General features: G+C 47.2%; 2 protein-coding genes across 7 annotated transcripts; one reads left to right on the top strand and one right to left on the bottom strand.

Moving 5' to 3' along the window:
• Nucleotides 1-665: 665 nt before the first annotated feature.
• Nucleotides 666-9,888, top strand: camta2 (calmodulin binding transcription activator 2). Of its 6 annotated transcripts, none has more exons than XM_077543437.1 (26): nucleotides 666-720; nucleotides 1,208-1,301; nucleotides 1,379-1,467; nucleotides 1,845-1,912; nucleotides 1,974-2,109; nucleotides 2,189-2,260; nucleotides 2,367-2,514; nucleotides 2,586-2,714; nucleotides 2,793-2,976; nucleotides 3,425-4,163; nucleotides 4,286-4,756; nucleotides 4,941-5,067; nucleotides 5,152-5,286; nucleotides 5,355-5,545; nucleotides 5,609-5,790; nucleotides 6,991-7,069; nucleotides 7,151-7,352; nucleotides 7,429-7,548; nucleotides 8,008-8,144; nucleotides 8,218-8,390; nucleotides 8,494-8,698; nucleotides 8,775-8,846; nucleotides 9,008-9,028; nucleotides 9,286-9,476; nucleotides 9,560-9,634; nucleotides 9,696-9,888. In XM_077543437.1, exons 2-26 carry the CDS (start codon nucleotides 1,265-1,267, stop codon nucleotides 9,748-9,750), a joined length of 4,038 nt encoding a protein of 1,345 aa, XP_077399563.1. In that variant the 5' UTR covers nucleotides 666-720; nucleotides 1,208-1,264; the 3' UTR covers nucleotides 9,751-9,888. The 6 variants fall into 6 exon arrangements, with proteins under 6 accessions (XP_077399563.1, XP_077399560.1, XP_077399562.1 ...); XM_077543434.1 differs by having other exon boundaries at nucleotides 695-806; nucleotides 8,008-8,138; XM_077543436.1 differs by having other exon boundaries at nucleotides 695-806; nucleotides 9,560-9,610.
• A 76-nt stretch (nucleotides 9,889-9,964) lies between these two features.
• Nucleotides 9,965-10,738, bottom strand: LOC144034581 (stress-associated endoplasmic reticulum protein 1). The gene is made up of 3 exons (XM_077543442.1): nucleotides 10,482-10,738; nucleotides 10,280-10,355; nucleotides 9,965-10,209 (listed from the first exon to the last, which is right to left on the bottom strand). The coding sequence occupies exons 1-3, from the start codon at nucleotides 10,563-10,565 to the stop codon at nucleotides 10,169-10,171; spliced, it is 201 nt and encodes a 66-aa protein (XP_077399568.1). The 5' UTR covers nucleotides 10,566-10,738; the 3' UTR covers nucleotides 9,965-10,168.
• Between the last annotated feature and the right edge of the window lie 311 nt (nucleotides 10,739-11,049).

Here is an 11,049-nt window from a genome sequence, read left to right as displayed (position 1 = left end):
ACAAACACAATAAAAACCCATACAGGCACATTTTAATGCTCATATTATATGATGTATTTTAACCCTCATCCTCATGCCTTCCTCTGACATTTGTGTCAAATTTGAAGAGCACCGGTTATGTGTTAATTCTTTTGACATTTAATGTTATGAGGACGTTTTCAACATTTGTTGATCCACTGCACATGCTCATCCTCCTCTTTTTCTAATCAATTAATTACTTGCATAATTTAAAATGGCGCCATCCGCTTTCACGCTAAAGGATAATCTATGGTCAAAATTAATAGTACGATTACTCTGCGTTAAGTCATTATTAACGCGACTTTTTTAAAACATATTTATTCACAAAAACTAATTCGGATTTGCTCTAAAACTGACATTAAATATTTTACAAATATTGTAAGTTATGCGGCTGTATTATACTGCCGCCTGGTGGCCAAATTGCGCACACCAGAATTAACTCATCAGGATGTACAAATTGTTCAATTCTTTACATCTTATTTATTCATGGTTTTTTTTTAAAGTGTTATATAACAAAGTGCCATTTCTTTTATTAAATCAAACCAAGCCTCAAGCTTCAAGCCTTCCAGGACCTCTACCGTTGACAAATTTGCCCGCGCATGTTCAGCCGTTATTACGGTAAAACCATTCGCACTGGGCATTACGGTCTCGGCGCAAAGACGTCAGAGGAAAGGAAGATGGCGGCCGGGCTGAAGGCGGAAGGTAAAGTAGTTTGTGGAGGTGTTTGTGTCGAACCGCAGTTTGTGACGATCGTCCCCAGATTAGCGTCAGCACCGCCACAATCGGAGGTAAAGTTCCCCGGAGCTTTTTCCGATGGCGTCAAATCAGTGCTGTTAGCATGGCTAGCACAGCTGGGCTATATGAGCAGCTAAAGATAAATATTATTCCCATTTGGCCACTTTGACACGAAACAACGCCTGTTGGTTTAGTTGAGCTATATTACGTTATATTATGTGACAGATAACACTTACTTAAATAAATAGCAAAATAGTAGTTTGCCTCGGGGAGTGGCACAGCTTGTAGCCGGTAGAGATCCACAGGCAGTCGCGAAAGCAGCAAGGCGAGTGCCCGGTCTAACTTGGGCCTTCACGAGCAGAGGCTCCCTTTTACGGTGGTTGCTAGGCAACAAGGAACTGTGTTTTCCCATAGTTGGCCACTGTGAGTTCAACCTGCATGTGTGTGCGTGTAGTTGGTCAGTGTAGGTGGCTGTGCGTCGTGTGAGACCACCCTGCATGGACTCGTCGCGATGAGCAACAAGGAGATGGTTTCCACATGTCACACTGGTCGGTGTCAGCTCTGTTGCTATGGTAACCCTGTACATGGGAATATCAAGGTTTGATGGATTGGGTGTGTGTGTCAGAGAGTAAAGGACAGAGGAACAAGCTGCTGGAGTGCCTCCCTCGCTCGTCCTGTCTTCCAAACGAGCGCCTGAGATGGAACACTAATGAGGTCAGTGTGTGCTTATTAGAACTAACTAGCACAGTTATTACGCTACTAACAAACATTTGACTTGCAAAAATTTGGATTTACAACCTGACTGTTGTATAAGCCAGTTTCGGGGTGACTATTTGGGGACTTAATCCACCTCTTAATGCCATCATAATTACATCACAATTGTATAAAAATATTGTAAATATTATAAGAGTTTAACTTTGCTTGTTTTGATCAACCAATCACAGGAGGGGAAAATATTGATGTTATAGACTTCTAAAATGCATTTTATTTGTAACTAGGGTCCCTACTGTATTTTTCATGTCGAAGCCTGTGTGTGTGTGTGTGTGTGTGTGTGTGTGTGTGTGTGTGTGTGTGTGTATGTGTGTATGCAGGAGATCGCGTCTTATCTGGTAAGCTTTGATAAGCATGACGAGTGGCTCTCCTGCACCCTGAAAACCAGGTACACACACACACACACACACACAAAGATGGTGCACTCTGCTAACCATGCACCGTTTCAGGCCAAAGAATGGCAGCATCATCCTCTACAACAGAAAGAAGGTTAAGTACAGGAAGGATGGCTACTGTTGGAAGAAACGCAAGGATGGGAAGGACACCCGAGAGGACCACATGAAGTTGAAGGTGCAGGGCATGGAGGTGAGCAGCAGCACTCCCTGTGAAGCTCACTCACGAGTATGGCAATGTCAGTGGAGCATGTCGCTAACTCTGCTTGCAGTGTCTCTACGGTAACTACGTCCATTCCGCCATTGTGCCAACATTCCACCGGCGGTGTTACTGGCTGCTGCAGGTAAACACACAAACGCAAATGTAAACAATGTTTTCCAACATTTATTGAGTCATCGTCTCATTAAGACACACGTAAATATACAGTTGTTCTCTTTGCATTTTAAAAGAACCCAGACATTGTGCTGGTCCATTACCTGAACGTGCCCTCCCTGGAGGATTCTGGCAAATGCAGTCCGCTGTTGTGCGCTGTGACCAGTCGCCACGACAGCGTGAAATGGAGCCGCGACGACTTGCTGAGTCAGCTCAAGCCCATGTGTAAGTGTACACACACACACATTAGAGTAGTACACGACATTAGTGCGTAACTGCGCATGTGTGTGCTTCAGTTCACAGCATGAAATGTTCTGGTGGGAGCGGCGATTTCAGCATCGAGGATTTGGTGCACCTCATCCTGGAGCGCCAGAGAACCAAACCGCAGCCACGCACGCATGCCTGTCTCTGCAACGGCAGCCAGGGTAACACGCTAGACAAGACAAGGAAGTGGAAAATGTGTAAACACAGTCACTCTAACATTGTGTGTGTGTGTGTGTCAGGAGGGAACATTCCCCACAGCTGCAACAGCACCAAGCACCGGATCATCTCTCCCAAGCTGCCCCCGTCATCGTCCTCGCCGCTGTCCTCAGAGACGGGGGAGTTGGGGGGCGGCGGGGGTGACGCCAAACTTCCCCAGCTCCAAGCTCAGGGCAGCCCCGCCTCCTCTCCTGGCCCCGCCTCCACGTAAGTGGGGTTTAATTGAAATATTACACTGAAAGTTGAATTCATTGCGCCCGGTTGAAATGATGTGAAATGCAATATTCCTAACAAAAAAAAATCCTTAATTACAAACTCAACACTATTATAGTGTTGTCATTCCTTGTTCTTCTTTTGTGGTGTTCATTGTCAATTGGCAAACCTCATTTATGGCTCAATACTGCCACCTACTGATATTGTCTTTCTATTAATTTTTTGTCTGTCGGTTTTTATAATTTTTTTTAAATGGCAACTTTTGTTGAGGTTTAATTTTTGTGACCTTTTTTAATCTCGCACCTGACAAATACCCAACACAAAAACAAAAATAAATAAAACTAAATCAACAAAAACTAGAACATCTGCTCTGAAAACAAACAGAAAATGAACAGAATTTGAAAAATAAGCAGTGCTGAATCCCAAACTTGTGCTTCCGCAGCTCGGCCGCGTCCCCCCCACTGACCACCGTGGCGCTGCCGCACAACGCCGTCATCGTCATGGCGACCACCGCCCCCATCTCCAGCGGCGGCGGGGAGGATACCCCCAAAGAGAGCATGGTGCTCACCCGTTCCAGCCAATTACTTCTCTCGCCCCCAATCCCTCCCCATGGGAAGCCCCCCTCACCATGCCCGCCCTCCCCGACAACGCCCTCCCTGCCCGCTCCTGTGCGCCACACCCTCTCCCTCACCCTCCTTCCCTCTCCCGTCATAGGAGGCCTACTCCTTACTCCCTCCTCCTCAGCCTCCCCTCCCTTGTCTTTCTCCTCACCCTCTCTCCCCCCACCTTTCCTCCCACCCGCTTTTGACCCCGACTCATTCCTGAACTCCCCCAAGCAGGGCCAGACATACGGCGGGCCGCTTCCTCCCATCATCTGCTCCTCCTCCTCGCCGCTCTCCCCCTCCTCTCTGGCACTCTCCCCCACGTCCACTCCGCCGTCATCCATCTCCCCTCCCTCGTCGCTCTCGTCGTCCTCCTGCGAGACGGACAGGAAGGACACAACCTCGCTTCCGCCCTCCTTCCTCCTGTCGCCCACTTCCTCGGTGGCGCCGTCCCTCCTGCCACTCTGTCTGGAGCTGGGAGCTGTTGAGGTGCCGGCAGAGACGGTGGGAGATGATCGCGAGGAGAATGAACAGGGACATGACACTCGAATCTTAACGCCTCCCGCAAAGCTGCTGCAGGTGAGGACCAGTTAGTGCTGGGCAACCAATTGGAGTTTAAAAAAAAACTATCACCAGCCTTAAGAGTACAAATTTGAGTCAATTTTGCGTAATCACCATGACAACGTGTCTGTGTGGTGCAGCCCAGCCAGTCGTTAACACCAGGAAGTGGCACCACATCACAGGAGCAGCCCTACGGTCACCTGCCTGCCCCCACGGACACGCCCAACCCCCATGATGTCACCATGGAAACCTCCATCCAGGCGCCGCCCACCCTGCAGGTGAAGCAGGTCAACGGACCGGACCACGATGCCGACCCCCCTCCTATGGACACGCAGCAGGAACCGGAGGAGCTGGAAATCTCTTTCGACAGCCAGTTCCCGGACCTTATCTCGGACCTCATCACGGTGGAGGTCAACCCTGAGTCGGCGCCGCCTCCCTCCGCTCCCGTCGACCCGGCCCCCGGCCCGGCCGTCTTCTCGGCCGGGATTCGCTACATGGTGCCCCCGCAGCCCTCCCCCTCCACATCCTTCCTGCCCTTTCCTCACCCGCTGCCATCTTCGTCGCCACTCGCCTCCATCACGGACTTCTCGCCGGAGTGGTCGTATCCCGAGGTAACACGCAACTACAACCCGCTTTTGTAGAAGCCCAGATACTTTTGTAAAAGTAGAAGTACTAATTTAACTTTCCTCAAGCTTCCAAGGTGTTCAATGTAGAAAGTGTAAGATGTTTGGTAAAAAGAAAAACAAGGAAAATGAATATTCTAGTGAAGTACAAATTTCTGTGTGTATTGTGTAGGGTGGAGTGAAAGTATTGATCACAGGACCGTGGAGTGAGCAGTCTGGTCGATATTCATGCGTGTTTGATCAGAGCGCTGTCCCGGCTTCACTGATCCAGCCTGGTGTGCTGCGCTGCTACTGTCCTGGTACACACACACACACACACACACACACACACTTGAATGTACGCACACAAATCCTTACTGGAACATTTGGTTTTCTCGTCACAGCCCACGAGGCCGGTCTGGTGTGTCTTCAGGTCGTAGAGTCCGGGGGTTCCATGTCGTCGTCGGTTCTATTTGAGTACCGCGCCAGGAATGCCAGCTCGCTGCCCAGCTCTCAGCTCGACTGGCTCTCATTGGACGGTCTGTGTTCCATTATTCTATCTATTTTAATCTAATGGAGTGACCGCTAAACTGTTTTTGTTCTCCAGACAATCAATTCAGGGTGTCCATCCTGGAACGCCTGGAGCAGATGGAGCGCAGGATGGCGGCCATGGCGGCCCGAGACCTAGCGCAACGACAACATCATCATCAGCAACATCAACAACAACGGCAGCAACATGCCAGCCAAATGACCACCACCGCGCCCTCTACTCCGCACACGGCAGAGGACCGCGAGCAGGTGAGAAGGCCCGAGCCGCGGCCGTGACAACTTTGCCGCCGTCTAACTGTGTGCGCGTGCCAGTCATCCCAGTGGTTCGAGAGGAGGATCGTGCGTGTGTGCGAGAGGATGATGAGAGGAGTGCGGTGGAGCGGGGGCGACGACGAGCGGCTTCAGCACTCGCCACGTCACCGCGGGATGACGCTGCTCCATCTGGCCGCCGCACAGGGTTACACGCACCTGATACACACGCTGATCACCTGGAGGTACGTTTACATACTAACGTTCACGCAGGAGTGGGCGAACGTTTGTGCTCAAAGGTCACATTTGATTTTGAAACCGGACCGATGGGCCAGAACAATTGTTGATGAGGTTAAAAGAACAAAGAAAAATGATGTTCATGAAATAATTTGTTTTTATTTTCAAATTTAGAAGCAAAAAATATTCTAATCATTTATTCCATTAAAAATTTTTTTAGTGATTGTAAGACATTTTACCTTCTCGATTTATGTGATAAGTAAGCCTTTTTTATTTTACCTTTTTTATCTTTTCTGTTCTTTTGCATCTTGGTAGGTTTTGTATTTTAAAAAATGAAGGGAATGATACTGTAAATAAACATTGAGAATGATTGAATTGCTTTTGTATATTTTCCCTAATAAAAACAAAATTACACACAAAAAAGTTTAAAAAATTTTTTTTTTATGTATTTAAAATTCAATTATTTTACAAGATAAATTATTTTTAAAAATTTAATGTCTAAGTTTATTTTATTAATAAAATAATGCACCCAGTTTTTAACCTTTTATTACCTATTATTTAACTAAATAAAAACATTATTTTATTTATTTGTAATCAACTAATTATTCAACGTTTAAGATAAAAGGCTAATAGTGAACAAGCATTAATAAATACATTTTAAATAAACCCATTTCAAAAATGTAAAATGCATATTATTTACAATTAATAAATTAACCGATGAAATAAAATAAAAACAAAATACAAAAATTATAAATTGATTAAATATGTACAAGTCAAATTTACTTTCATTATTCATTGTCATTAAAATGGAATTAGTTACCACTTATTAACCAAATATTTCTCCAAATAAATAGCACATTGGTAAAAACATTTTTTTATACAAATATTAAAACGATCAATCAATTTAACAAGATAAATGAATAAAAATAAATAAATGCGTGTATAAATGAAATCATTGGCGTTTTTTATTGTCTTCATGAATAAAGTAAACCAATTACTTATTAAAACAACCAAAGCATTTGTTGATTTTTTGGTTAATAATGATCAACCATTTATTTTATGATTAAATAATAAATACAATTAAGCAAATGCAGTTTTAATTAGGCAATTTTTGGAAAAAAGTGCAGAATTAATGCAATACATTTTCATAGGACTTGTGACAAGCCGCATTAAAAACCCCTACGTGATACCACTGTGGTGTTTTGTAGGCGTATACACAGCGACAGTTTGGACCTGGAACAGGAAGTTGACCCTCTCAATGTGGACCACTTCTCATGCACGCCGCTGGTATTACTTGCTCCGATCATCAGCCAGTTGGTTCAGACTCCTGGTTAAAACGCTGTGTTGCCATGGTTACCTGTGTTTCAGATGTGGGCGTGCGCTCTGGGCCACCGGAGGGCGGCAGAGCTCCTGTACGGCTGGAGCGGTGTCGCTATCGGCATCCCGGACTCGCTGGGCCGCCTCCCGCTGGCCGTGGCGCGTTCGCGAGGACATACCTGTCTGGCCGCCGCTCTGGAGGAACTACACACGCACGCCGCCGCCTCGCCCGTCTCAACGAGCCCGGACACAGGTGACGCGCACGCCTGTCACCGTAGTAACCACCCTTTGGATCTTAACGTGACCTTAACTTGCGCCTCACCCCGCAGGCCTCAGCTCCTCCAGCAGCCTCCCATCGTCCCCCTCCCAATGTTCGGCCGCCCCCATGGACACCTCCCCCTCGCCCCCATCTTCGTCGTCATCCTTGCCTGTGGAGGAGTCGCACGCAGGTAATATTTGATGGACAATACAGCAAAGATGCGGTAAATAATGAGACAAGTCTTTCCATTATAACCCTAATATTTATATACATGCACATTTCCGGTGCCGTTTTCCTTTTTTTAAATCCTCTGTAAGACATTTATTTGTAAGGTTTTTGAATCATAGCTTGAAGTATAAACACAAATGGATCTTACCTAAAAAATAATAAATAAATAAATAGATGTGTTACAGACTTTGGTTTCCAAAAATATGCACCAGAATTCTGTCGCCATTTCGCACCCTATTAACATACTAATTACTACTTTCCTAACCATCATATTTTGTTTTTGACTCAGTGATGCACAGATACATTCATTTTTCAAATAATGCAAATGACTCTTTAGAAAAAATTTCGCAAGTGAAGTGGCGATGGTCTGGTGTAGATGACGTCTTGACTGGCCTGTCGTTCTCACTCGCGCTTCTTGCAGCTTTAACCCTCTCGGAGTGTACGAGCGAAGGCCCTGCGTCGCCCCGCCTCCCCCCCACGCTGGCACAGCAGCTTCTGAGCTACAGCGACAACGTGGAGAATGAGGAAGAGGATGAGGATGAGGAAGAGGAGGTGCTGGTACTGCCACATGCCGCACAAGAGTCTGTTGCCATGGCGACACGTGTTTACTCTCTGGCCTCCCGTTCGATAGGTTGACATGGCGACGCTGGCGGAGCAAATCGTCGAGGCGACGCCGGAGCGAATCAAACACGAGGACTTTGCCAGGGGGGCTGAGTCGTTGCTCCGTGAGAGGCAGGACGTCCAGGACACCTGGCTGACAACTTACCTGGACACGGTGGACGCCCACACGCAGTCCCTGCCCAGGTAGCCCGCTACACTCCGCCACATTCCTGTGATTTCTCTGCAAAATTGGGCTTTAAGTTGGCTGCGTACACCTTGTCCATAAGCGCGATCTCCATCTACGCAGGCGGGTTTGCCCCCCCTCGCCCCTCAGCGCGTTGGCCCTCCAGAGGCTGCGGCCGCCCTCCTCCGCGGCGTGGGCCGAGTTTCTGAACGCGTCGGCCAACGGTCGGATGGAGCGCGACTTCGCCCTGTTGACCTTGACGGATGGTGAGCAGAGGGAGCTGTACGAGGCCGCCAGGATCATCCAGAATGCTTTCCGGAGATACAAAGTGAGCTTTTTACGTTGGCCTGTATTGACCTCTACTGAGCCTCATGCTCATTGCCTGTTTGTTTGCATATGTGCAGGGTCGCAGGTTGAAGGAGCAGCAGGACATGGCTGCGGCCGTCATTCAGCGATGCTATCGCAAATATAAACAGGTATGTGTAATTATGTGCTTTTTTATGGGTTTTCCATCTTTTTAACGCCATAAAATTACTGTTTCTACTTCTGACATATTAAGTCTTGCAAGGACTTCACCCAGCCCTAGTTTGTGCTTCACTAACACTTAACTGCTGTTTCTCTACCTCTTTCTGGCTAGCTAACATGGATAGCTCTCAAGGTAATAAGGTGAACAGTAGATGTGTGTGTGTGTGTGTGTGTGTGTGCGTGTCAGTGTGTGTGCAATTGAGAGAAGCCCATCGTACACTGGACGATGCAACTGAACTATAAAGAACCGGACAATTGAGAATAAACAACCCATTTATGCAGAAAATTGTTTAATCACATAATGCTACTGTGTGCCTGCCTGTTTGTATTTAGGCAGGAAAAAGGTAATACCCTTAACACGTCTCTTCCTCCTTGGCCCCGCCTCCACAGTACGCCCTCTACAAGAAGATGACCCAGGCGGCCATCTTGATCCAGTCCAAGTTTCGCTCATATTACGAGCAGAAGCGCTTCCAGCAGAGTCGGCGCGCGGCTGTGCTCATCCAGCAGTACTACCGCAGCTACAAGGAATACGAGAGGCTCAAACAAGGCCCGGGTGGCGCAGGCCACAACCCCAAACTCAAGTAAATGCTAGTCGCGGGCGCCATTAATCATGTGTGCGAGTCAGCCTACCCTGTGTTGATTGTGAGCTCACTCTGTCTGCCAGGGGGACCTTCCTGACCAAGAAACAGGACCAGGCTGCACGCAAGATCATGAGGTTCCTCAGACGCTGCAGGCACCGGTAACACACTCTCACGTACGCTAATTGACGAGCCAGTGATTTCACACTTGTGTTGGTGCAGGATCAAGGAGCTGAAGCAGAACCGGGAACTTGAGAGAAGAGGCCTGACCACGTAAATCCACCACTCGGCATCCCGACGAATGTAGTTCCCGGGCAGGGAGCACATGGAGGCATATGTCCATCTCTGTTAATATTGACATGTTGATACGCATGTATCTATACATATAATACACGGGACTTTTAAAATACTGTTATTTATGACTGCAAGTGAGTCTTAATGAACTGAACTGTGATCGCCTGTTTTGCATGACGCCATCGACAAAGTAGGCATGTAGAGAAAATATCGGCTTTAATTCAGACACACTTTCAACATCAACAAAGCAAAGCATTGTGGGATGTGTAGTTCACGTGCTTTGTATGTATGTGTAAAAAAACAAAAACAATCATCAATATCTGATCGACAATGAAAACAAACTAAACAATGACTAAACGAGTACAGTGTGTATGTGTCAACAAGGTCCGGGGAACCGCTCATTACATGCCCTGCCTGATACTCTGGATGATTTGGAAGATGGCTGCAAAACACATAAACACACGTTATAGCTGAAAACCGAGTGATGATGTCTGTATGAAGTTTGAACTCACCTGATCCACAAACCACGAAGACGAAGAGCGCCAGAAGCCACGGACCCACCGGAGACTTCTCCTCGTTGACCGGCCTCTGCAAGGCAAAAGTCCCGCAGTCATTTTGTAACGTAAGCAACTCCTCGCCGTAAATGATATTTTCAGCACGGAGATAAAATACAGTAAGCCCAATTAGCTGTGTATCTTAGCTGTCGGTACCAACCGAGGTTTTCTGAACGTGGCCCCGCTGCGTGATAGTCTTGCTGTGTCGCTCGTTCGCCACTTTCATTCGCTGCACCGCCGACATGGTTGTGTGTGAGACCGGGAGGGGAGAGCGACGACGACGCGGATTGCTGCGGAAAATAGAGGCGCTTTTCCTCGCGTTCGATGCTAACGCTTAGCCGTAGCCAGACGGAGCCCAGCTCGTCACGTGACACGCTGGGGTTTCTTCGCGGCACGAACGCCGTTCAAGAGCTTACACCGCCACCTGCTGGACGGCGTTTCAATAACTTGGCAAAGGTGAAAGAATTTACATGATGGATGTTTTCCTTTTTGTTTGATGAAACAGCAGTGCAACCAAATACATTAATCCGACTGTCAAGTGCCTCAAGGTGGAATTTTACTCTTGAGGACAAGCATTAATTGAGGCATGGGTTAGACCATGTGTCAATGTTAGATATAATGGAAATTGGTTTTCAACACTGGTATGCGCCAGTTGGTTTGAGGTGAAAATGTATCCTAATGAGGACAAGGGTTGAAACAAATAAATGGCATCATCAGAATCAACCAAT

This window comes from Vanacampus margaritifer, chromosome 15, assembly GCF_051991255.1.
Source record: "Vanacampus margaritifer isolate UIUO_Vmar chromosome 15, RoL_Vmar_1.0, whole genome shotgun sequence".
Lineage (NCBI taxonomy): Eukaryota > Metazoa > Chordata > Actinopteri > Syngnathiformes > Syngnathidae > Vanacampus > Vanacampus margaritifer.
The sequence above is the reverse complement of the archived record's forward strand: the minus strand, read 5'-3'. Positions and strand labels throughout refer to the sequence as shown.

Bases quoted from the DNA above. Each gene is read 5' to 3' on its own strand.
- camta2 (XM_077543433.1), top strand. From the start codon at position 696: ATGGCGGCCGGGCTGAAGGCGGAAGGTAAAGTAGTTTGTGGAGGTGTT. The intron at 4,164-4,285 runs GTGAGGACCAGT...TGTGTGGTGCAG, and splicing joins CTCCCGCAAAGCTGCTGCAG to CCCAGCCAGTCGTTAACACC. The intron at 5,791-6,990 runs GTACGTTTACAT...GGTGTTTTGTAG, and splicing joins CACACGCTGATCACCTGGAG to GCGTATACACAGCGACAGTT.
- LOC144034581 (XM_077543442.1), bottom strand. From the start codon at position 10,565: ATGTCGGCGGTGCAGCGAATGAAAGTGGCGAACGAGCGACACAGCAAG. The intron at 10,356-10,481 runs GTTGGTACCGAC...TTTGCCTTGCAG, and splicing joins GCCACGTTCAGAAAACCTCG to AGGCCGGTCAACGAGGAGAA. The intron at 10,210-10,279 runs GTGAGTTCAAAC...TGTGTTTTGCAG, and splicing joins CTTCGTGGTTTGTGGATCAG to CCATCTTCCAAATCATCCAG.